Source organism: Psammomys obesus, unplaced genomic scaffold, assembly GCF_907164565.1.
Source record: "Psammomys obesus unplaced genomic scaffold, mPsaObe1.curated_primary_1811, whole genome shotgun sequence".
NCBI lineage: Eukaryota > Metazoa > Chordata > Mammalia > Rodentia > Muridae > Psammomys > Psammomys obesus.
Genome location: NW_026592890.1, coordinates 23,772,094 through 23,794,226, shown reverse-complemented (window position 1 = coordinate 23,794,226; position 22,133 = coordinate 23,772,094). Strand labels below are relative to the sequence as shown.

General features: G+C 46.6%; 1 protein-coding gene across 1 annotated transcript in view; it reads right to left on the bottom strand.

Annotated features, from left to right (window-relative positions):
• The window catches only part of Armc2 (armadillo repeat containing 2), a 107,316-nt gene extending 99,104 nt beyond the window's left edge, over nt 1-8,212 (bottom strand). The window contains exons 1-2 of the mRNA XM_055616019.1: nt 8,159-8,212; nt 2,144-2,399 (exon numbers count right to left, since the gene is read on the bottom strand). Of these exons, the coding sequence (XP_055471994.1) occupies nt 2,144-2,361 (218 nt within the window). The 5' untranslated portion in view covers nt 2,362-2,399; nt 8,159-8,212. The remainder of the gene's footprint in view (nt 1-2,143; nt 2,400-8,158) is intronic.
• Between the last annotated feature and the right edge of the window lie 13,921 nt (nt 8,213-22,133).

Below are 22,133 nucleotides of genomic sequence, written 5' to 3'. Positions count from 1 at the left end.
CAAAATAACTTCATTTGCAGAAAGTGTGATCATCACTGCAGAATACAGAATTGACAAAATCTGAACGCTCTGGAATGAATATTTGATTACAGCCAGATACAAGGTTAACACAAGTCAGTTTCCCCACAGGGATAGACAGGTAGAAACCAAGATGAAAATGCAATATTCACTGAAGGGTTTGGCTGTAAGCCCACCAAAACATACATGATCTGTGAAGAGAATGGTAACTCAATGAAAGTAATTAAAGGGGAAAAACTAACTGGAGAGGCAAACCATTTTCACAGAGAAATGACGTAATATTGTCACACTGTTAGTCTTCAAAATGATCATTATAAATATTATTATTATAATAAATATTATTATTATATTATTTATAGTGAAGTTGTTTTTAAAGCTGTAGCTTCCAACTTACACTGTAGATTCAACGCAATGTTAAAGTCTCATGTATCAATACATTGATTCTGAAGTGTAGATGCAGAGTCAAAAGATGCAGAATAATTGACAATATGTACTAAAGGAGCGCAAAGTTAGAAGAGGGACCCTGCCTGACTCCAAAACACACCACAGTGCCAACAGCAAGACCTATACTGGTCAAAGAATCGACAGAAACAGACCTGCAAACGGGCAACTAAATGATGGCTGCCGAGGAGCAATGGTAACACACATGCTTCTTGGCTTGCAGTGGAGCTACAAACCTCTGAGTCTCCTAAGCTGAAGATTGTGTTAGGTCAAATGTACCTCGTGCACCTAACCTCCCTATGATAGAGCTTACAGGGCAGCACACCACAGGCTGGGTTGTTTACCCTTGTGATCTCACGCCCCACTGAAGGCTATGGCTGGCTACTGCTGTTCAGCATCCTAAGCGTGTGTCCCACTGTGTGTGGCTAGCCCAGGAGAGCACCAAAACTCCAAGTCTAGTTTCACCTGAGGTCACAGCACTTCTACAACATCATAAAGTGACACTTGATACACTCAACCATCGTAAGTCAGTGACTTTGTGCAGTGAAGAAAGATAATCTTCCCAACACACACACACACACACACACACACACACGCACACACACACGCTGGTGGGGCAGACCTCACACCCATTGCAGACAGGGACTCAAATTCAATTTCACACCCAATCGTCTGAGAACTTCTACAAGATATCAGCGAAGAAAGTCAAGATATGCTTGGATAAAGTAATGACTTTTTATACAGCAGCGACGTCATGCTCCAGGACAGAAAGCTGATCAGCTAAACCAGACTAAAATTTAAAACATCTGCTCTGAAGAAGACAGTCAAGAGAAGAAGAAGTCCAAGTCTGATAGAAGAAAAAAAAAAAAAAAAAAACCTCACAAAGGATGGATAAGATGAAAGATTGCCATCCAAGCTACTCAAAGAATTCTTAAATCTCAACAAGAACACAAACAACCCAATTTAGAAACTGGGCCACGGACTTGAACAGATGCCCGACCAAAGAAGACACACAGATGGCGAACAAGCCTATGAAGAGATGCTCTTGCATCACCTCACCAGGGAAAGATGCAAATCAGCATGAGATATAGCTACGCATGTACTGAAGAGCCAAAGTCCAGAGTGTGCACTGTGTGTGTGTGTGTGTGTGTGTGTGTGTGTGTGTGTGTGTGTGTGTGCAGCAGAGCGGCAATGCTCACTCAGTGCTCCTGGGAACACACAGCAGAGAACCACTGGGAAGACGGCTCGGTGCTTTTTTTTCTTTCAAGACCAAACAATCTCGCCATCTGACCCAGCCATCGGGTCCTTGGCAGCTTACTCAGAGCACCTGAAAACGTGTAGCTGCTTTAAGAACATGCGTGTGGAGGGTCAGAGCGCTGATGGACTTGGAATGTGGATCCGGAACTTGGGAGGAACTCAGGCGTGCAACTTTGTCAGGCACCAAAAAGAAATGTGCTACCAAGCCATGAAAAACCATCCAGGAAGTCTAAGTTTAAATCCCTAGGTGAAAGAAGCCAATTAGAAAGTGTTCTGTAGGCATGATGGCGGCCTACTCTATGACATCCTGTGAAACTCAGTAAAATGATCAGAGAGTGGCAGGGGTTAAGGAAGGGAAGGATGGATGGGGAACGTGGAATCTGATGGCCCAAATATCTGCGTGTACACCAAAGCCAAGAGTCAGTACCTGAAGGAGGAAGGAGGCCTGTTTTCTGGGGTTCTTGATGAAGAAGGACCAAATAGCTTCCTTTGGTCTTCCCGGGGTGTGAATGGTCTTTGGGTTCTAACCTCTCTTAAGGCATTCCGTGCTTCGCTTATGATTTCTGCACTGGTTTTCAGCTTGGGCACTGAAGGTCGATGAAAGGGATCCAGCTTTTCTAGCTTTTGATCATTTGAGGACAGCATTGTTCCTTTTAAATTAAAGTGGTCTTCAGAGATATACCCTGAAAAAAAAAACAATAAAAACAAGCTACTTTTTACCCAGGACTTTAGAAAGAAATGCACCCAAAACATATACTGAGCTATTTCTCTATACATACACCTGAAAAAGAAACACAGCCAGGGGCTTGGCATGGGGGAGGTGTCTCCGTGAGTTAAGTGCTAGCTGCATAAGCAGGAGGAACTGAGTTCAGATCCCCAGAACTCATTTAAAAAAGCTGGCAATGTGGCTTGTGCCTGTAGCCCCAGTGCTGGGACGCTGAGGCAAGCCAACCTTAGGGGCTCCTAGCCAGGCAGACTTCCCAAACATCAATTTCTAGGTTCAGTGAAAGGCCCTATCTCAAAAAAAAAATAAGGTGGATAGACAATTGAGGAAGATATCATGTCAACTCCCTGGCTCCCGTGCCCCTGAACAGGAAAGGACGCCCACACATGTGTGGGCATATATACATGTAATACACATATACACACCATAATTTATAGTTAAAAAGTCAAGCAGGTAGAGGGCAAAGATGGGGAGAATTGCTATCAAAATGATGAGCTGCACAGTTGTGCCACTGTGCAAGTGAGGAAAAGATGTCCAGGGAGGAAACAACAACAAAAGAAAAGGACCCAGTATCACAAGAAAGGATCAAGGACCAAAGCCAGGACCTACTGCTGTCAGGCATATGTTCCTCTACTGAGCCCTAGACCCAGACCCAGAGCTAGATCCAGCCCTCATTCATATCCATAAGCCTACCTGAGAGTGCTGGGAGTTCTGTTAATTGAACTAAGCTTTTTTTTTTTCTTCCTCACCCTACCCCTGATACAAATGGTTTACCTAGGGTTAAACTGGTGTTCTTCCAAACCGCACTTGCTTTTTTAACAAACTCCCAAGAATGGTTCACTCCCATATTGTCTATTTTATTTTTTGAATGAACCAATTCAAATCATCCTCAGTTCTTAAAGTGAAGTGAATTGGGTCCTTGGTGGAAAAATACCAAATATTAATAGCTAGAATTCCTTTCCCAGCCTGTTTGGCTCATCAAAGACTTAGAGCCATGCAGGAGGGCCATGAGACAACACAGATCCTTCTCAAAGCCAATGTGGCCCACAGAGACTAGCCTACCTTGGCAGTGGTCCAGATTTTTAAAAACTTATTCTGGTATCAAGGTATTCGTTATTTTAAATACAATCTCTAGTTCTAAAGAATAAAAGAAAAACTAACCCTGAAAAACTGTAATTTCAGAGAGACAAAAGCCTGAACATTATCCGGGCATTTCGGCGGGCTAACTTTAAGATGATTTGTATTAAAAAGAAGGGGGGATATGTTTAGGCAAGAAAGGGGGTGGGGAGGAATGGGAGAAAAGATCTCACTTCTATAAGCAAGAGATTCCTTACACAGAGAAACTTGCCACATTATGACCCATTAGGACTGCTGGAGCATTGCCATTTTAGGAGGTCTTTTAGTTCAGGATTTTGAGTTTAAACAAGGACCCTAGAATTTTATATATATCAAAACTATCAAAAACTATGGCAGGCCTAAGACATTTACTCCTAACACTAATTTTTAATGGGATTTATTTTGAAATATATAAAATGCTTTAGATATCCATACATCTATACACATTTGTTTATATCATATGTATATTAATGTATACTTATGTATACTGTTTTTGATAGATAATATAAATTCAGCCTATATATATGATATACAACTTAAGTGATCATGGCAGGTGTGTTGGGGTGCAGTTTGGTGGCAGAGTGTGCACTTAGAATGCGAAAGGCCCTTCCCTAACACCCACAAAAAGAAACAAAAGCCAGGTGACTTAGTGAGAAGTGTCTATACAGTAAAGAGGTTTCTTTGCAGACACTAAATCAGTTTGTCTGCTTCTTCAGCCTCACACAGCAGTAATGAGTATAGCCATGGCCGAAGAGAGTCAGGCAAAACTAATAAAGACTCAACAGAGTGCACTGGGGAGTAATAAAGGCTTCTTGTTCCCGGCCTGCAGATCTCTCTGGCTAGCTTTTAGTTGGCTAAGTACACAGAATTGAGAAGTACACAGAATGGAAGTAGGAACTCAGGGCGTGTTCTAAGAGTTCTGTAAAATATATTAGGCTGACCAAATATCTGTGGGGAAAAAAAATGTAAGGGGTTAAAAAATAGTATGGGGGCTGGAGTGATGAGTCCACAGTTAAGAGCACTGGCTGCTCTTCCAGAAGACCTGGGTTTGGTTCCCAGCACCAACATGGTGGATCACAGCTGTCTGCAACTCTAGTCCCAGGTTACTCAATGCCCTCTTCCGGCCTCGTTGGGAACTGCATGCACATGGTGGACAGACAGACATGAAAGTGAAACATCCATACACATGAAAATATAATAATAAAATGTGTTTAAACGCTCACAACCTTCCCTGTCTCCTCCCAGGTTCCACTTTGTTATTTGGTAAGAATGGGTACAATAATATGGCCGGTACCATTTATCTTTGGTTATTATATTAATGCTAACAGTATCAGCTAAATCAAACTTGGGAATGTTTAATAATAAAAATAAACTGGTTAAGTTGTGGTTCTTTTGGTAAAGAGAATGTTGTTCTTTAAAGTGGTTAAGTTCCAAGTTAAGTTGGAAGTTGTTATCAGTGGGTTCTGTCCACTGGAAAGGTAATTACTAAGAGTGCGAACATCTGTTTACAACATAGCACCCCAGAAACCAATGATACTACAGAAATCTGAATTTTCTAAAGCCTTCCTGACAACAGGAGCAAGCTCATTCTCCTAGAGACGACCAGCTGATACAATGGCAGTATATCTCCCACAGGCAAAGCCCTGCATCTAGATCTCTGGGAACCTAGAGAGTAAGAAGATCCATCTCTTCTCTAAGCAAGCTGGGAAGGAACGTGAGGGAAGCATTCACTTTAATACAACAATGTGCTGAGTCCTCCTGAGCACGTCATCTTGACAAATCCTGTGGCAATTCTACGAGGTAGAAAGACTCAGAGTAACAGTGAAAGGCGTATGTCCAGGCATAAGGCGTATGTCCAGGACTGATGGCCACGCTGTTACAGACTTAGATGGGTGGCTGGAGGCCCCGGGCTGCAACTACTTCCCTGATAGTACAAAGACCTCCAACATTTCCCCAACAAGGGCAGCCTTCTCGGTGTGCACCAGCTGAGGGTCAGCCAAACAATTTCGGTATAAGGAAGAAGTTGAGGGGAACAACGAAAATGGACAGAAATGGCCACATGAGCGCCAAAACAGGAAAGAGTTTCAGACTGGGAGAAGGCACCTGGCAGGCTTACAGAGGCAGCGGCGCTTGGGCTAGGTTCTGGAGAATGGGCTGACTGTGAGGACGAGAGTGTCCCCGGAGGAGCAGTGAGTAAGTCAAGAAAGAGAATCGGGAGCCTAGTGGATAAACATGCATGGCCCAGCAGCGTTTCAAGCATGAAATCTGGTGATGGGGAGGAGGAGGAGGGCTGACAAGGGAGGGGAGAACAGAGCTACAGGGCAGGAAGAAACAAAATACAAGCTGATGCACGGATTGAAGATCTCAAAGGTTGGTGAGATTTGGCAAAGGTGGACAGGAAGAAGAGAAGAGAGGACAAGTGACAAAATTGGACAGTTTTTATCTAACTCTTCTCGCTCTGAGAGTCACTTCTTCAAGAGCCCTTCCTGGGTTTAATGGCCTTTGTACAGAGACTGGTCTCTGTCCTATACCCTTCCAGAGTGTTAGAACTAGCAACTCGGGCATCTGGTGTTGTTTCCTACCCTCTGAACCCCAACCCTGCCTAGGAGCACAACTGAAGGCCAGATACACCTGAGCTGAGAAATTCCCAGAGGAAGGCTACGTGGCTTCTTTCATTGGAGATACAGGCTGTGGTAGATTATAAAGGCAGATGGGACTTTATTTCTGATGGCATCTGATTTGCGAGGCGCTGTGACAGCATGAGTTCAAATATAACTCCCTCTCCCTTTCCGGTCACCCCAACGGGTGAGACTGGACAAAAGCAGGGATCAGTGAGCCACCTATGGTAAGCCTGAGATCCGGGAGTGACAGAAAAGAGGTGAGAGCAGGGATGGGCACTGAGAACAGAAAGGACGGGCGTGTGAGAAGAGGGGAGGAGGTCAAAGGCAACACCGAATAGGCAGACCTACGAATAGGCAGACCTACGGGGCTCAGAGAGAGGCCAGGAAGCCTTTCAGAAGAACCCAGTGGGGAAAGAGGGAGGCTGTATTCTGTCTTGCATCATCCTGTGCTCAGTCTGTGGTTCTCCCAGGGGACCACGAGGGGACGAGCCTCATCTGCAGGAGAAAATCTGAAACTGAAGAAGCAGTTTTTGTTTGGTTGTGTTGTTGTTGTTGTTTTAACGTGCTTGGGTATGTTGCTCGTTGAATACGTCAACTCACCACGAGCATGCAGTGTCTACAGAGGCCAGAAGACAGCATTGGATCCCCGGAACCGCAGTTACAAACGGTTGTGAGCTGCCATGTGGGTGCTGGCAATCAAACCCTGGCCCTCTGGAAGAGCAGCCAGTGCTCTTAATCACTGAGCCATCTCCGCAGCCCCGTGCATTTTTTTAAACAAAATATTTCTTATTGATTTAAAAGAAAGTCAGTCATTATTTACATAATGTTATACCTTAATTATAAAAAAAAAAAAAAAAACCTTAAAATAGCAGCAATTCCAGTTCCAGGGGATCTGATGCCTTTTTCTGGCCTCAGTGGGTGCTGCATGCACATGGTACACACATACACAGGGAAACGCTCACACACACCAAACACCAATATGTCCTTTAAAAAAACACCTAGCTTTACTTTTACTCCCAGCAGCCACCAATACCAGATCTTTCATGCTAAAGACAACATTGCCCTATCAAGATTGCCAAAATGAGTGTTTGCAGGACTCTTTCCATGACTGAATTACTTTGGCATTAATCTGAGCATCCAAACAGGTGAGAGAAAAGTGCTTAGGTGTCAGAGCAAGCATTTAAGTTCCCTGCAGGTCTGCGACCTCGGGCGGAGTACTGGACATCTCTGTGCCTGTGTTCTCTTTCGTACAAAGCGTGGATCGCGATTGCCTCTTAGGACAGTTTTCAGCATTGCATGAAATGGTCCGTATGCTCTAGCACAGCGCCTAGCCCTTATAAACAGACGGGAAAGATGCACTAAAAAGAGAAATCACAGAAGAGAATGACGTTTGTTCAATGTTTTCATGCATATCATACACTTAAGCTTTCAAGTAGAGAGTTCCGTCCTTCATAAAAAACAGAATTTTTATTAAGTGCTTTACTGAATGTCAGTTATCCCAAATCGACACCAACTGCTAGTCAGAACCTAGGAGGCTCACAAAAATGGGATACAGAGCGTGACTTGCTTTTCTACCGCGTGAAAAGAATTTGAAGTAGGGATGAAATGGGAGAACGTGCCGGTGGGTCGTAAGAGGCATTCCGTACACATACGATGTCATGAACATTGTTCCGCACACACTTTATTGAGGACGCATCTGTCACCTAGTAAAGTCTAAGTCTGTTAGGTGTGCAGTTTGTTATCTGAGTAGGTCGCCGGCCTACTCAAAGTCCCTTAGTCGCCTACCACCCTCTCATTCAACCAGTGTTTCTGAGCTCCTGCTGTGAAATCCCAGGCAACAGATCAAACTCCCAGTGTTACAGAGGCTGAAACCTGGGTGGACCTCGAGTGTACGCAGCAGCACCGCTCGACCCTATCGGCGGACCGGAAGACAGAACAACTGCGGGAGGGGTCCCTGGTGAACCTGCGGGGGACTCCTCACCTCCCGCTCGCACGACAGCTCTCCCACTCCCGGCAAAGCCCGTTCCTCCACCGGTCCATGTCAGAGCAGAGCGCTGAAGCATCCTCACCTCGCCCTCCCGCCCTCCTGCGCACTGGCTTCGCCTCGCCGGCCAGCGTCTCCATGGTAACCGTACACAAACCACCTTCCGCTGCAGGCCGGGCAGTGAGCCTGCAGGCCCAGGGCGCCGCGGAGCGGGGCGAGATGCGCTAGAGTAGGTAGTGGGAAGGGAACTCCCGGCTCGACCCACAGCACCGGTGACGAGCGCTAGACACACGGACCCCGGCGGAGATCGGCGTGTCCTCCCGCTTTTGCAAGGCGGGGCGGGGCGGGCCTGCTCCACTCTCCGCCACTGAGCCTGCGCCGATCCCGCCACGCAGGCGTAGCTGGGTCCAAGCGTGGAGGTGGCCGGTGCGGGAGTGGAGGCAGGAGGATGCCCACCGGGGAAAGGCTAGAGGCTTCTTTTACATTAGCAATGTATTCAGCCATGTTTGTTTCTCCCCGTGACATCTCCGAGCCTCAATTAAGCTACAGGCAGAGGAACAATTTAATGTTTTGGGGAAGAGTCGGTTTCAGCCTTCACCTGGAACCCGTTCCTTAATGTCCCCCATCTCTTACGCCTAAGGGAGTGGGGTCTCAACCTGTGTGCGTCTAGCTGAAGCTTGGGCTGTGACAAAATAAACAGAAAGCGCCGTGAACGTTGCCGTGAATGCTAACCTGCTGGATATTAACTCCTTGCATTTTGTGCAGCACTCAACAGTTTATAAAGCAAGCTCACAACTAGGGACCCGAGGTCAAATCAGGTGAGTGCCAGAGGGATTTAAGTCTAGGGTTGCTATGGCTAGTCTCTGTGTTCTTACTGCATCACAACAGCCCAGCGTGGGAAGGGGAGAAAAAAAAAAGAGAAGTGCCGTATATATGTTTCTAGTTCCAATTCTGTTTGCTCCTACACTGGATCGTTAGGTAACATGTGTGGAATACAAGCGAGGCTTATGCTCTAAGTTTACAGTACGGCTTATATATAGGGATTATCAGAGCAAGTGTTACCAACACTGGAAAAATGCCATATCCCATGGTGCCAAGCTTCTCGTAAAGAATAAATTGCATCTAGTTTACACACATACTACATTTGATGAGAAATGACACCCGGAACTAAAGAAAGAAAAAGTTTTCCAAGTGCCTAACAAGATTTCCCACATCACAGGCGATGAGAACTCAATCACTGATTAAGTTTAGGGCCCAGAACTAAATATTTGTGTTCACTGGGAACAGGATCCGTCATCTTTTTAGTCGCATGTACTAGTCACCAGACTCAGTTATCCAACAGGACATGGCTTGTTGCACAGAAAGACATAACTAGTACTTTGATTTCACAATTGTGAGACATGATTAAAATACAACTCCATTTGGGTCTCTTGGTGGCCATTAAAGTACAATAATGTTTATCTGACCCTAGGTGAAGAGTTAGGTAGCGTTTCCTAATTTTTCTGCTATTAAATGACTGGTAATTATTAAATGACTTTTATGCTATTAAATGATTGATATTAACTCAACCTCAACATCTTTCTAAATGATGTCGGGTGAAATACAACAAATGTTTCAAACTACAGTAGCCAATAGAGATTTTGTTTTTTCATCTTCTTAACCCTCACCCCAGATTTGAGCTCTATGCCTTCCTAAGAGTTTCAGTAGCTGACTCCTAACTCCAAAATTGTCATCTCCACTAAAACAGCAGCTTAAAAAACCCTGTAAAAACAGTCATGGCTCAGGCCTATAATCCCAGCATGTGGGCAGTTTAGACAGGAGGATTACCACAAGTTCAAAACTAGCCTGGGCTGCAGGGTGAAACCCTGTCTGAAAAGACAAAACAAATAAAACAACAAAAGCAAACAATTAGTTGTTAGCTATGGCCTTATGTCTAGAAGGTTGGTTTGAGCTAGACCTTGTAAGCATATCACTGAAATATGGAGCCAGTCAACCCAGAAGGCCAGATGTCAGCCAAGCGGGCTAGAATAACCGGAAAAAAATTGACAAAGTTTACAGGGGACAGAGTTTATAGGGGACAATTAGGCTACCACAGCAGAAGCCTGTGTGGCTGTCTTGGCAGCTCCTCTAGCTATCTGGTGGCTGTTTAAAAGAATTCTACACAGGTGGGCTTTTGTAAAGAGGATGGCTTTAAAACTCAAAGCTACCAATATGTCTCATAGACCTGAAGGAGAAATGATTAGTTATGAGCATTAGGCATTTATCGAGTAATTTACGGTTTCCAAATTGATTTCATTTGGAACATTTTGTTCTGTTGTCTTATTTGGAGCTTACAGTAACCCAGAAAAGGTTAATCCCAGGATTATTATTCGAATTTGAAATATTGAATTTGAAATGGGCAGTTCAGAAGTTTAGGTAATGTGTTCACGGCACGCGGCTAGTAAAGGGGCATGTGAGCTGGTGTTCTTGGTATGAAAGGCCAGTGGGCTGCCCTACCACTGTATATAGATAGAGAAGGGCCGGGCCTCTTCTCCCCGGTCAGGAGGGGCTCTCCCTCGGCAGTGCTGGGCTCTAGGCATCACGAGGACCCTCAGAACCTTCACTTGAACATGTCCCACTGAACCCCCGGACTTGGCATTAACAGAGTTATGTGGGCGGTGAATTGACAACGTGCTACTTGATCTCTCCGATATAAAAGTGCAGGGTTGGGCTGGAGAGCGGCTCAGCAGTTACGAAGTGTTTGCTGCTCTTGTAGATTATCATTTTGGTCCCCAGCGGCCACACAGACTGGCTCACAACTCCCTGGAATTCCAGATACACACACACACACACACACACACACACACTGCAAAAGAATATAAACGGGTAGGGGGTTTTATTTGCCAGACCCTAATAGATTTTTTTTTAAAGCTTATAGTTTACACCACACATACCTTGTACTTAAATCTATTTCTTATTATCTATCTATCTGTTAGGTATATTCTTGAGAAGATACAGGTTAAAATAATAGTTTATTAGTTGCTCAGATTTCTTCCCCACCATAGTTTTATGACTGTAACAGAGATGTAACTTTTAGGAAATAAATGCTGCTGCCAAGGAATAAAGACTGCCAACTTAAAATTCTAATACTCCCTTCAAGATGTTCGGTCATTTCATTATATTTATCATACAGTCCCTGTAAAGAATTCATCAAACTGATGGCTCGCGCAGTCCTTGCATACAAATTCAAAAGCACGGCTGTCTTTCTGTGTACTTCAATAGGACCTTACAACGTGATGAAAATTCACTGAGTTCATGGACCTTGACAGACAGAAAGAGATGGAGACTGACTGAAAGCATCAACTAAAAAGTTACAGCACAAACCTCCGTTTAAAGGGGCTCAGTTGGTGCCTAATACCTTTCACACACATTGCCTCTGCCTGCCCTAACCGAGTGCTGACAGAGCTCAGATGGTTGACAGGGAGAGTGATGAGCAAGGGCCTATTGAGTTACCACTTGAGACAAAGAGATGTATCAACTTTGCGTTTCAAAACACCCCCCCCCCCCTTGGATCCAAGTCACCTGTGAGACATTATCACCCACACCTATAAACCAGCCACCTGCAAAAAACACACAGTTCTACCCAAAGGAGCTTAAACACCAAACCCCTGATGTACTAATTTGTTTCGCAATGATCTGGAAGCTGTCGGTTGCAGAGCGGGGCCCTGTGGCTCAACGTGTTTCAGTCATAGCTTTCCACGTGGTCGCAGCTGACATCACTGAGCCGCGCCCTCTCAACCTACAGTGTCCAGAATAAGGAAAGAGAAGTGTGGACCCTTTCCATTTACAACAGTGTAACAGGAAGAAAAACATTTCCCAGGGAGCTGAAGGAGCACTTTCATGTTAGGCTCAAGGCCCAGAGATCAGTCTCCACACACATGCATGCATGCACACTTGCACACACGAATGTGCACACCCCTTCCCAAAGCATCATGGGGGAACCCTCGGCAAAGAAGACCTGTGGATGCCCTGAGAGCCTGCAGAGAGAGGAAGGAAATGGGAGTTCATGGAGGAGGCCTGTTCACTTCATGGTGGCCAGGGAGCAAAGGGGAATGGGATGAAGAGAGGGTCCTGGTATTTCTTTAAGAGTATTCTGCCCTAGTAACATAACTTTCTTCCAGTCAGCACAGGCTAGGCACCAAGCCTTCAACAGCACAAACGTTCAAGATTCTAACTATCAAGATCCTTAGTTTTTCGCTTGTTTTGTAAAAACAAAACACTGTCGTGTAGCCTAGCTGGCTTTGACCTATGTAGCCAAGGATGACCTTGAGCTCCTGATTCTTCTGCCGCTCACTCCCAAGTGCTGGGCTTACATGCATTGTGCCTTGATGCTCTTTTTATTTGTTGGGGACGAAACCCCAGGCTTCTTGCTACTTTGATGTGTTAAATGAGCATCTTAGCCACTTATCCCAGGTTTGAAACCTAACACACATCTTTCTCAAGAGTTCTCTGTGTTGGCCTTTGACACCACCCATCCACGCAATTAAATCTCAGATTTCTTGTCCCCACAGTCAGCACCTGTAGCTTGCGTGTTCATGCTGTTATAATGACCAATGTTTCTTGGGAACTTGTAGGGAGAAGGCCATGTGGTAACTTCTAATTAATAACTTTTCCAACCCTAAACTACTATTACTGTCATTTCACATGCCTAGAAACAGATTTAGTTTCTTCATTTGTTGGCCACACAGGTGGTAAAAGTAGCAAACCTAGGCTTCAAGCCTGGCTTGGTGGGGTTATCTTTCTAGGGGCGCAAAGTTCACCCAACGTAGGCCACTGCCGTTCCCTGATCGCCTCCTTGTATCTCCCCAACTTTGTGCCGTGGTTTTAGATGATGCCACAACCAGGAGACTCAGGGTGATGTCTGATCAGTGGCCATTTGGAAGGGTTGCAAGAAGGTACTCACCCCCAGGCAGTCTGCAGGAGAAGAACAACAGGGCTATTTACACCTCACCTCCCTGCCTATTTCCCACTGTGCAAGCTCAGGGTTGACCCAGCCAGCATCTGCTTTGTGTGGCTTCCTGTATCATATCTCATACTCCAGGAGAGAACAGAAATCATGGGTGTGACGGGGACTGGCAATCGCCAGAAGATAGTCTGAAAGGATAGGCAGCTTGGAAGGAGGAGTCAGGGGAGAAGAAGTGGTGGCCAGGGGGCTGGAGGAGGACGTACAAGGGACAGGAGCTGAGATGACAAGGAGAAGTACCATGTGTGGTCAGTGGAAAGAGAGCTGGGCTGGGAGGCAGGAGACTGCCCGAGGCCTCATGACAGCTGCTGCTACTCGGAGATCTGGAGGTTGAACTAAACTGCCAGCACAGTGGGACTGAGCTCTGCAATCTGACAGGAGGAGGTTGTAAGTCGGAGGAGTCGAAGGTCACAAGATTTGGGGGTGACTCAGATATGGGAGCCTGATCATAAGGTCAGAAGTGTAGCCTACGGAAGGTGGGAGGAGGGGAAGCTTGACCATCAGGCCACACAAGAGGACCCCAGTGCTGTGTAAATGGCACCCGTGTGCAGAATGACAGGTGGGAACCACCTCCCAGCACCTGGCAGCACCGGGGAAACTGAGGCACCTGGGCTTGATGCATAGAGATGTGGCTGTCAATACTCTTAGGCGAAGAGTCATCCGTTGCTTCCAGAAGGAACTCCTGAAGCAGTCTGGGGCCCATGATTTAGAGGAGGTCACCCAGGATGCTCACCTTGCCTCTCCTTGGCGCACTCACATTTGTTTTTGTTTTTGTCTTTTAAAAAGAAAAGTACACATTGTCGAATCGCTGGCCCAGTATCAGTGTCCCCGAATGTTTCAACTGTCAAATTGACACAACAACCAAGAGTTGGGAGGGAACCTCAGCTGAGGAATGACCTTGATCATTACCTGTGTCTGAGGGACCTTCTCTTCGTTGCTGATGGATGTGGGAGAGCACAGTCCACCGTGGGCCGTGCCCACCCTGAGCAGGTGGCCCTGGCTTGTGTAAGAGAGCAGGCTGAGCATAAGCAGGAGAAAGCAAGGCAGTCAGCAATGCGCCTCCATGGCTGAGTTCCTGCCCTGGCTTCCCTAGGTGATGGGCTGTTACCACAAGTGTGAGCCGAATTGTTTTTGTCAGAGTGAATTGTTTTTGTCAGAGTGTTTATCGCAACTACGGAAAACTGAACACGCAGGCACAGATGTACATTCAAGTCAAGAAAAGGAAGATTAAAAAAAAAAATAACTGTAATCACTAGATATTATAGTCCAGCTGGAGATGGAAGCCATCTTCTCAGATCCTAGATCAGGTTGGATGGACCTCGGCTTCTGTCCACAAGATCCCTGAGGCGGAATGCTATTAAACACATCCTCACTGGCATCAGAGCCATGTGATATTTTATGTTATTTGATTAAAAGGTGTTAGACAAGTAAGGTATCATGTCACCTACGAGAAGACAGAGTACAATCACCAAACAGTAAATGCTCTTCATCAGCCCTGTGAGTCACAGAGGACTTTCTCTTCAGCAGAGCGCTCCACAGGACTAATAAACACACACTTAATATGCACGAAACAGAGAAACCCCAGGTTTAGTGATGAATCAATATGCTGGCTGTCAGAGTGCATGCGAGCTCTGTAAGCTTTTACCATCCGGGAACTAGGCGAACGGTAGGAGGGGCCTCTTGGGACCTCTTGTCTATTATTTTTTACAACTGCATGGGAGTCTAGTGTGAACTAAAAACACAAAATTTAAAATAAGCCTGCCTTGCCTCCCTTGTAATCTCTGCAAAGCTCTCCGAGTGCTAAGTTGTGATGCAAACAGAGCGGAAACATGACAGGAAGAAACAGGACGCCTATTCACGACGTGGTGTGAAGAAAACAATTCCTCTCTGAGACTTGAAAGCCAAGAGTAGTCTGGCCCAAACAGCAACCTCCAAGTGTGAAAACAGAAGTGCCTAGAAAGCGTCATTTCCCTGAATGACTCTCTGTGCTGAAATTCACTTTCCCGTTGCTGTTTTTATTAGTGCATGGAAGGAAACTTGTCTCTGCTTGTGTTTTGATTCTGAGAGCTCAAATTCCAGCTCTGGGAAGGACCTTGGTATAATTTCGTAGTTGGTCCAGGAATAGAGACCCCGACTCCTTCGGGTCCTGCTCTTCTCTGTTCATGGGCTGCAAGTCACCCCCACCTTAGAGCCTCCTTTCTCTGACTTCTAATGACGTGGAAGGGCACTGGGTTCCTGATGGGCCTTGTCCACACCTCTCAGTACAGCCAGCATCTAGTGGAAAAGCGGTCCAGACTTCAAGCATGCCTTAGGAAGCTTGATTGCATCTTGGAGCAGCTGGCAGTTCCAGGCAGCAGGCCCGGCAGGTCCACCCTGACTGAGGTCAAGGTCAGCAATGGGAGAGGTGCTGAACCGGACAGTGCCTTATTGGAAGACCTTCCCAGAGGCTAGGCCTTGTTCTCCGGACTCTCACCAAACTGGGCGTGGTGGTGCACACCTGTGATACCAGCATCTGGGAAGTTCAGACAGGAAGGGCCTTCTAAGGCCACACTCCACATAAAACAAGACATTATACCAAGGAAACAGCGAACAAACAGGACTTTGCTCAGAAGGGAGGAGGAATGGCCCCTTGGCAGCACCACATCCTCTTGCCTGCCCCATCTCTGTAGTTAGCCTGGGCTGTCAATAACCATGGCCTCCACCGGGCAAATGTGCTCAGGAACAAGCTGCTTCCACATCTACTGTTACCACCTCCAAAGCTGCTCCCTGTCCCACCTTCAGGGGCTCTTCCTCAGACATCACCGCTGTCTGGCCCTCAGTGGGAGCGGCTGTTCTGAGCCTGTGTCTACCTTGCTGTTTCTACACAGAGCTTTACACAGCCGTCGTCAAAGTGAGGGCCTCAGCCCCGCCCCGAACAGGAGTGCGTACTGCACCCAGGCACACGTGGAAGCCAGAGGAGGATTTCTCATTCTCTGTTTTATTCCCCTGAGACACGGTCCCTCAATGAACCCCTGGAGCTGAGCTGCTGGCCAGCCATCAGCTGCCGAGGAGCCCACGGTGGTCTCAAAGATGCAGCACTGTCAGAAAGTAATTTGAACTCCTAAGCCATCTCAAATGCATTCCCCACCCCACCCCACCCCATCCCAAAACAGAATCTAGCTTTGAAATGCAGATGACTGTGGAATGCAACTGAAGCAAAGGGGCGTGCCCATTAGAGGGTGGTACTGTCCAGGGCCACCTGCGTAGCCTCTTCTCAGCCCTTCCGGTAGCATGTCTTCCCTGAGAATACAGAAGGGGGGGGTTCCTGAAGTGGGGATCATACAAATAAACATACCCAGAGATAGGCTTTGAGACAGGGCCTCTCTGCTCAGCTCAGGTTGGCCTCTGCCTTGTCGTTTTCCTGCCTCCTCCTGAGTGTCCCTACTCCTGACCCTGTTCAGCTTTACATTTTTCAGTTACATTTATTGGTGCCTTAGGTGTCTGAATTCGTACATGTGGAGGGAACACCCATCAGCCACAGTGGGTGTGTGGAGGCCAGAGGGTGGGTCGCAGGAGTCAGTCCTCCACAGCCACTGCTTGAATTCCAGGAGATCAAATTCATGTTTCGTAGAACTGTGGCAAGTATCTTCATCGACGATACCATCTTGCCAGCTCCATACTCGGCATTTTCAGGAGCCATTGAGGCCTTCTCCACAGTAGCTCATGTTTTACATTCCGATCGGCAAGGTATGAATGTTCTAACCCCTCCGTGTTTTGCACAGTAATTCCTATTTCCTGTTTTTGATTATAATCATCCTACTGAGTGTGAAGAGATATCTCAAGGTGGATCAGTGATACTGAAACATTCTTTCACATGATGTCAGTGTACAGGTCTTCTTTGGAGAAACGTTAATCCAAGTGCTTTGATATTTTAAAATTTGGTTGTCTGCCCTTTTGTCATTGAGACGTGAAAGTTCTTTATATATTGTGGAGATTAAACCCTTTCTACGTATCGTGTAGCTATCTCATCCACATTCAGAACATTCCCTCCTGGAGAGAGGAAGGGAGAAGCTCAAAGACTTAGAAAGCTGAAGGAAGTTACAGGAAGCTCAGAAAGTCATGAGACTCAAGTACGTTCCCTCCCACAGCTGTGTAAACAATGAGCAATCAAGCAATCTAGCAATGGCTCTGGAGGAGAGGCTCTTTGGCGGTGCTGCCGATCAGTTGGGCTGTGGGCGCAGGATGCGGCTTACCTGTGCTGCTGGCTGGCATAGGGGGCTTTGGGTGATGTAGCTTCATTTGGGTCATCCGTGCTTCTGTAAGTCACCATAGTAAGCTCGTTTGTTCACCAAGTAAGTCTTGTGAGGAATGACTTCCTCGGTCGCCCTTGGTGCCCCATCTGGAGTGAACACACACTCGTTCACACCTCCTCAGGAAAATGTCACGTGTGGGATTTGCAGAGTCTCCCATTCTATAAAAGGGGGGATGGGGTGCTTGTTTCTTTTTGGACACAGGGTTTTGTTGGGATTCAGACCTGGGACAAGTGGCTGAGGTGCCCATTTAACCAAAGCAGACCTGGTTGCCAGGTTCTCCCAGAATCCTTCAGTCCCTGCCTGCTACAGGGCATGGCTGGCATACCCCACCCCCTACCTGAACTTTCCAGCCCAGGGTCGGGCTTCCTCTCCCCAGAGGCTCTTCACTATATAATCCAGATATTTTGGTTCTCTGTCTCTTTGTCACTATCTGTGTGTGTGTCTATCTGTCTGTATCTCTCTCTCTGTGTCTCTGTGTGCTGTTTTTGTATCTCTGTCACTGTCTCTGTGTGTGTCCGTGTCTGTCTGTATCTCTCTATCTCTTTGTCTCTCTCTCTCTGCCTCTGCGTGACGACCTTACTGACCCCCTCCTGTGAGGCTGGTGAACTTGAGAGTTTTCCTCCCAATAAACTTGCATTTACATACTCTAATCTGGCTTGAATTGACTCATTCCATCCGTTATCACCCATCAGGTTTCTCTGTGTAGCCCTGGCTGTCCTAGAACTCACTCTGTAGACCAGGCTGGCCTCGAACTCACAGAGATCTGCCTGCCTCTGCCTCCCAGGTGCTGGGATTAAAGGCATGTGCCACCACTGCCCAGCTCATTCTGTTCTTTTTATTTTCACTTTCGTGACAATGTCCTTTGATGTTACAGGTTCTTAACTTTATTGGGGTCTATTTATCCGTTCCCCTGTGTGTAGAACCCAGACCCAAGGCTCCATTGCATCAGCGCCTCGAGGCTTTTCTCCTGTTTTCTTTGATAAGTTTTACTGGTTTGGCTCTTACCTGTAAGCTGCTGATCTATTTCGAGTTTCCTTTTACATGTGGTATGAGTAACAGCTAAGCTTCATTCTTTGGTTTGGGTCTACCTAGTCTAAGAGGAGAAATGGTTTTTTGAGGCAATGATACACTATGGTCATCTAAATGATGTAGGGCCCAGGGAACAAGCATGTTTTTCAGGAAGAGAGGCCACCAGTTTCTCAGCGTGTAAGCCCCCGGAGAGTGGCCGTGTGATGGCTCCTGTGGGCAGCTGAGGAGACAAACCTACTCCCCCTCAGCTGGAGCATTGTCCTCAGACACATAGACATCTGCGGTCACAGGTACGGTGACTAGAGGAAAGACGGCTCTTGATAGCACCAAGGTCAAATTTTGCTGAGGCAGCAGCAGTGGTGGGCCAGGGCCACCAGAGGGCACAGCAGAGGTGATGCCCAGGGGAAACACCTTAAATGGTCTCATGGGTTCACAGGCAGTCAGAGACGCTGATACAAGGCTAGGGATGAGAAGGCCAATGAGCCAGCATCTTCATGGTGCCTGCTCGGAGCCTCAAGTTATCTCTGTGACTCTTTGCTTGTCCTCTCCCCCACAGTACACAGGCTAGGAGAGCAAGAGTTGCAATTAATTTTCCTTTAAAAATTGAAGCGAAAAAAAAAAAAAAAAAAAAAAGCCCATTCTATCTCCAGGCTTTTTTGTGCGAAACTGTAACTCAGCATTGAAAATGAAGCTGTTTGCCAAACATAAATAGTCTCTGAATGACTATTTTTTAAAAATACTGATTTATATTTGCAGCGCAGGAAAAGACAGGAAAAACGGGAAATCATTTACTTAAAACCCGGCAATTTAATTTGGGGGAAAGGACGTCATGAAAGGCTGATGTGCTTCTGGAATAGTCATCTAGTTCTAAATTTTCAAATGGCCGGCCACAGTTCACACTTACTCTCACAAATTTGCCAGGCATTTTTTTCCACTATGCAGTAAGCATAAGATTGAAATTAAGAGTTGGGCGGCTTTCCGATAGAAAGAAATCCTCATCCTCAGGCCTTCCCGTCACAACTAGGACAAACAAGTACAATGATCCTATGAAAGGGTTAATTCTGCCTAGAAAAAAAAAAAAATGATCCCCAGAGAAAAATCACATGGTGCTTTCTGGAACATTCCTGATAACACCCACATCTGTATTATACTCTCAACCCCGTGGGCCTGGGCCAACTCAGAATAGCAGAGAAACACTGTGTCAATACTTGACAGTATCATAAGAGAGAGTGTTCACAGCCAGAACCACCAGAAAGCCTCAACAGTATCTAAAACCTACAAAAGGAACCAGCAGTGAGGCTCACAGTCCTTCTGTTAAAGACACTATTTCAAACCTCCCTACTGCGGGGGGGGGGGGGGGCGCTAAGCTGGAGGCGTCCACACAGTGACGTCAGCCTGAGATACAGTTACAGACGCCAGCGACCTGTGATCTGAAGGATGCGTTGAGCCTGTCAAATACAACCCGGATGTTAGAGTGTTTGCAAGCCGGAGGCCTCCTGCCTATGTCCTGAGATTGCACGCTTACTATGATATATCCACTTTATGAACGGAGGCAGATAAATAATCCACTGTTCACAGGAGCCCACCAATAGCTTTGCGGAGGCAGGAGAAGAGCAGAATCAGGAATGAAGTTTTTCCTTCCATTCTGCAAAACACTATTAATGTCGCCGTGTTTTCGGTTTCATAAAATGTTGAGTTGATTGCAGGGAGGGGACATTCCCTTTTAGTTACCTGGAAGAGGAGAGAAACTCCAGCGCATCCAGCATTTCATTTTGAGAACTTTGAATTTAGGTTTAACCGTACTGGTCTGGGATTCCCTCCCTTCCTTCTCTCCCCCACCCCCCGTCCCCATACAATATTAAAGTGATATTCAATTACATCTATCATGGATGTAGGTTCTTTGGGTGCCAAGGTATTCAGTGGAAATGTTTGGGGAGGGATGGAGCAGGCTTCCAGAGAAAGGACCCTTGCGCCATCACGGAAAAGGAAGCCGAGTTTGGCCCCAAGGAACAACTTTGGGGAACTGTCACGTTCTGCTCCCTGTCAGTGGTACACTGGGGTGTGCTGTGGAGAACTCGCACCCTTCACATTTTGTTGTATCACAGGTCTGCTCCTCAACTCTTGGAGATACAATGTCTTGCCCACCTGGCTTCACTTTGCCTTACAGAACTCCTGGTGATAAACAAAAAAAAAAAAAAAAAAAAGCACCAGTTAACAATGAAACCAGAAGGAGGTGTGTTCAGAGGCAGAAAACTTTGAATCCCCTACAAGTCTGAAAAATGGGCTCAATAGTTGCAAAAACAGAAATTGTACTCAAGCTCCCCTAGAGGAACCGGAACTGTATCCAAGCTGCCCCAAAGGCATGAGCTCATCGCTGCTTGCAGGGTAGCTGCTATGCTCAGGTCAGCACTCGCTCTACTGACGCTCGTCTTCCCACGCTCTTCCGCATTCACCAGAGAGGATGTCTGCCTGGCACCCAAGGCCTCATTTCATCTGGGTTTTGTGTCTGGCTGGTGAAGACCAGCTGATACACCTATACACTGGGCATGCCTGCCACGGACTTGGAAGGGTCCTAAGACTTGTGTTTCCATCTCTTGGGAGCAAGACTCACAACACGTCAGAGTCCTCAAATAGAACCACAGATGTGACAAATGTCAATTATTTGCTAACAGAACCTCACCCAGCTCTGTCCAGTTTACTGTCTGTGGCCCTGAGCTTGTAGGGAGGCTGGCACTATTCCTAGCCATCTTGATTAAATCAACTATGGAAATTCCCCTTTCCTTGATGGTAATTCATGAAAGAAGCATGAAGCCCAATTGTGATCAATGAGTCACACAGACACATCACTGAGGGATTTCCTGGAAACGTTCCTTAGTTATTAAAAAGAGACCAAAATACACAATAACCCTTTAGTTCCGCCTCTGGATGGTGGTGTGTCGGGAGAGCAAGGGCAGCTATTGACTGGCTAGGGTGTGGCAGTAGAGGAGAAAGATGAAATTGCTCTGGACTTACTCTTTTTGACACAGTCTCTCTAGATGGCCCTGGCTGCCCTGGAACCGACTATGTAGACCAGACTGGCCTCAGCCTCACAGAGATCCACTGTCACCACACCTGGCTGCTCCTGAAACTGGATGGCTTAGCTTGGCCACTCAGTCAGCCACCCTGTGTCCCTCCTACCTAAAATGTCATTTGTGTGAATAAATGCATTTATGAGTTTCCTGTTTACTTTGCAGCCCAAAGCACACTGTCTGCTCACTCGGGCTCCAGTAGTGAAGCACTGTGGTAGGAACAGAAGAAGATGCACAAAGGTGAAATACTATAAGTGAAAATGAAATGGAGGAGAATGGGCCACACACAGAAAGCCCCTCTGAATAGCTGTCCCCCCACCCCACCCCAGAGGCTTCCCACCCCCCACCCCAGAACCGTTCTCCATGTTTCAGCTCATTTCCTCCTGGAATTATTTCCCCTCTACCAAGTCCAGTGGTTGGAAACAGCATGCCCTTTCCCTGACCAGGCTGCAGGGCAGAATGCTAGCAGGTACTTCTCGACACTGGAGCAGAAGGTCAGGGCCAGCGAAACGGCTCTCCAGATAATGGGGCCTGCTCCCAAACCTGACAACCTGAGTTCCATTTCAGGACCCACACAGAAG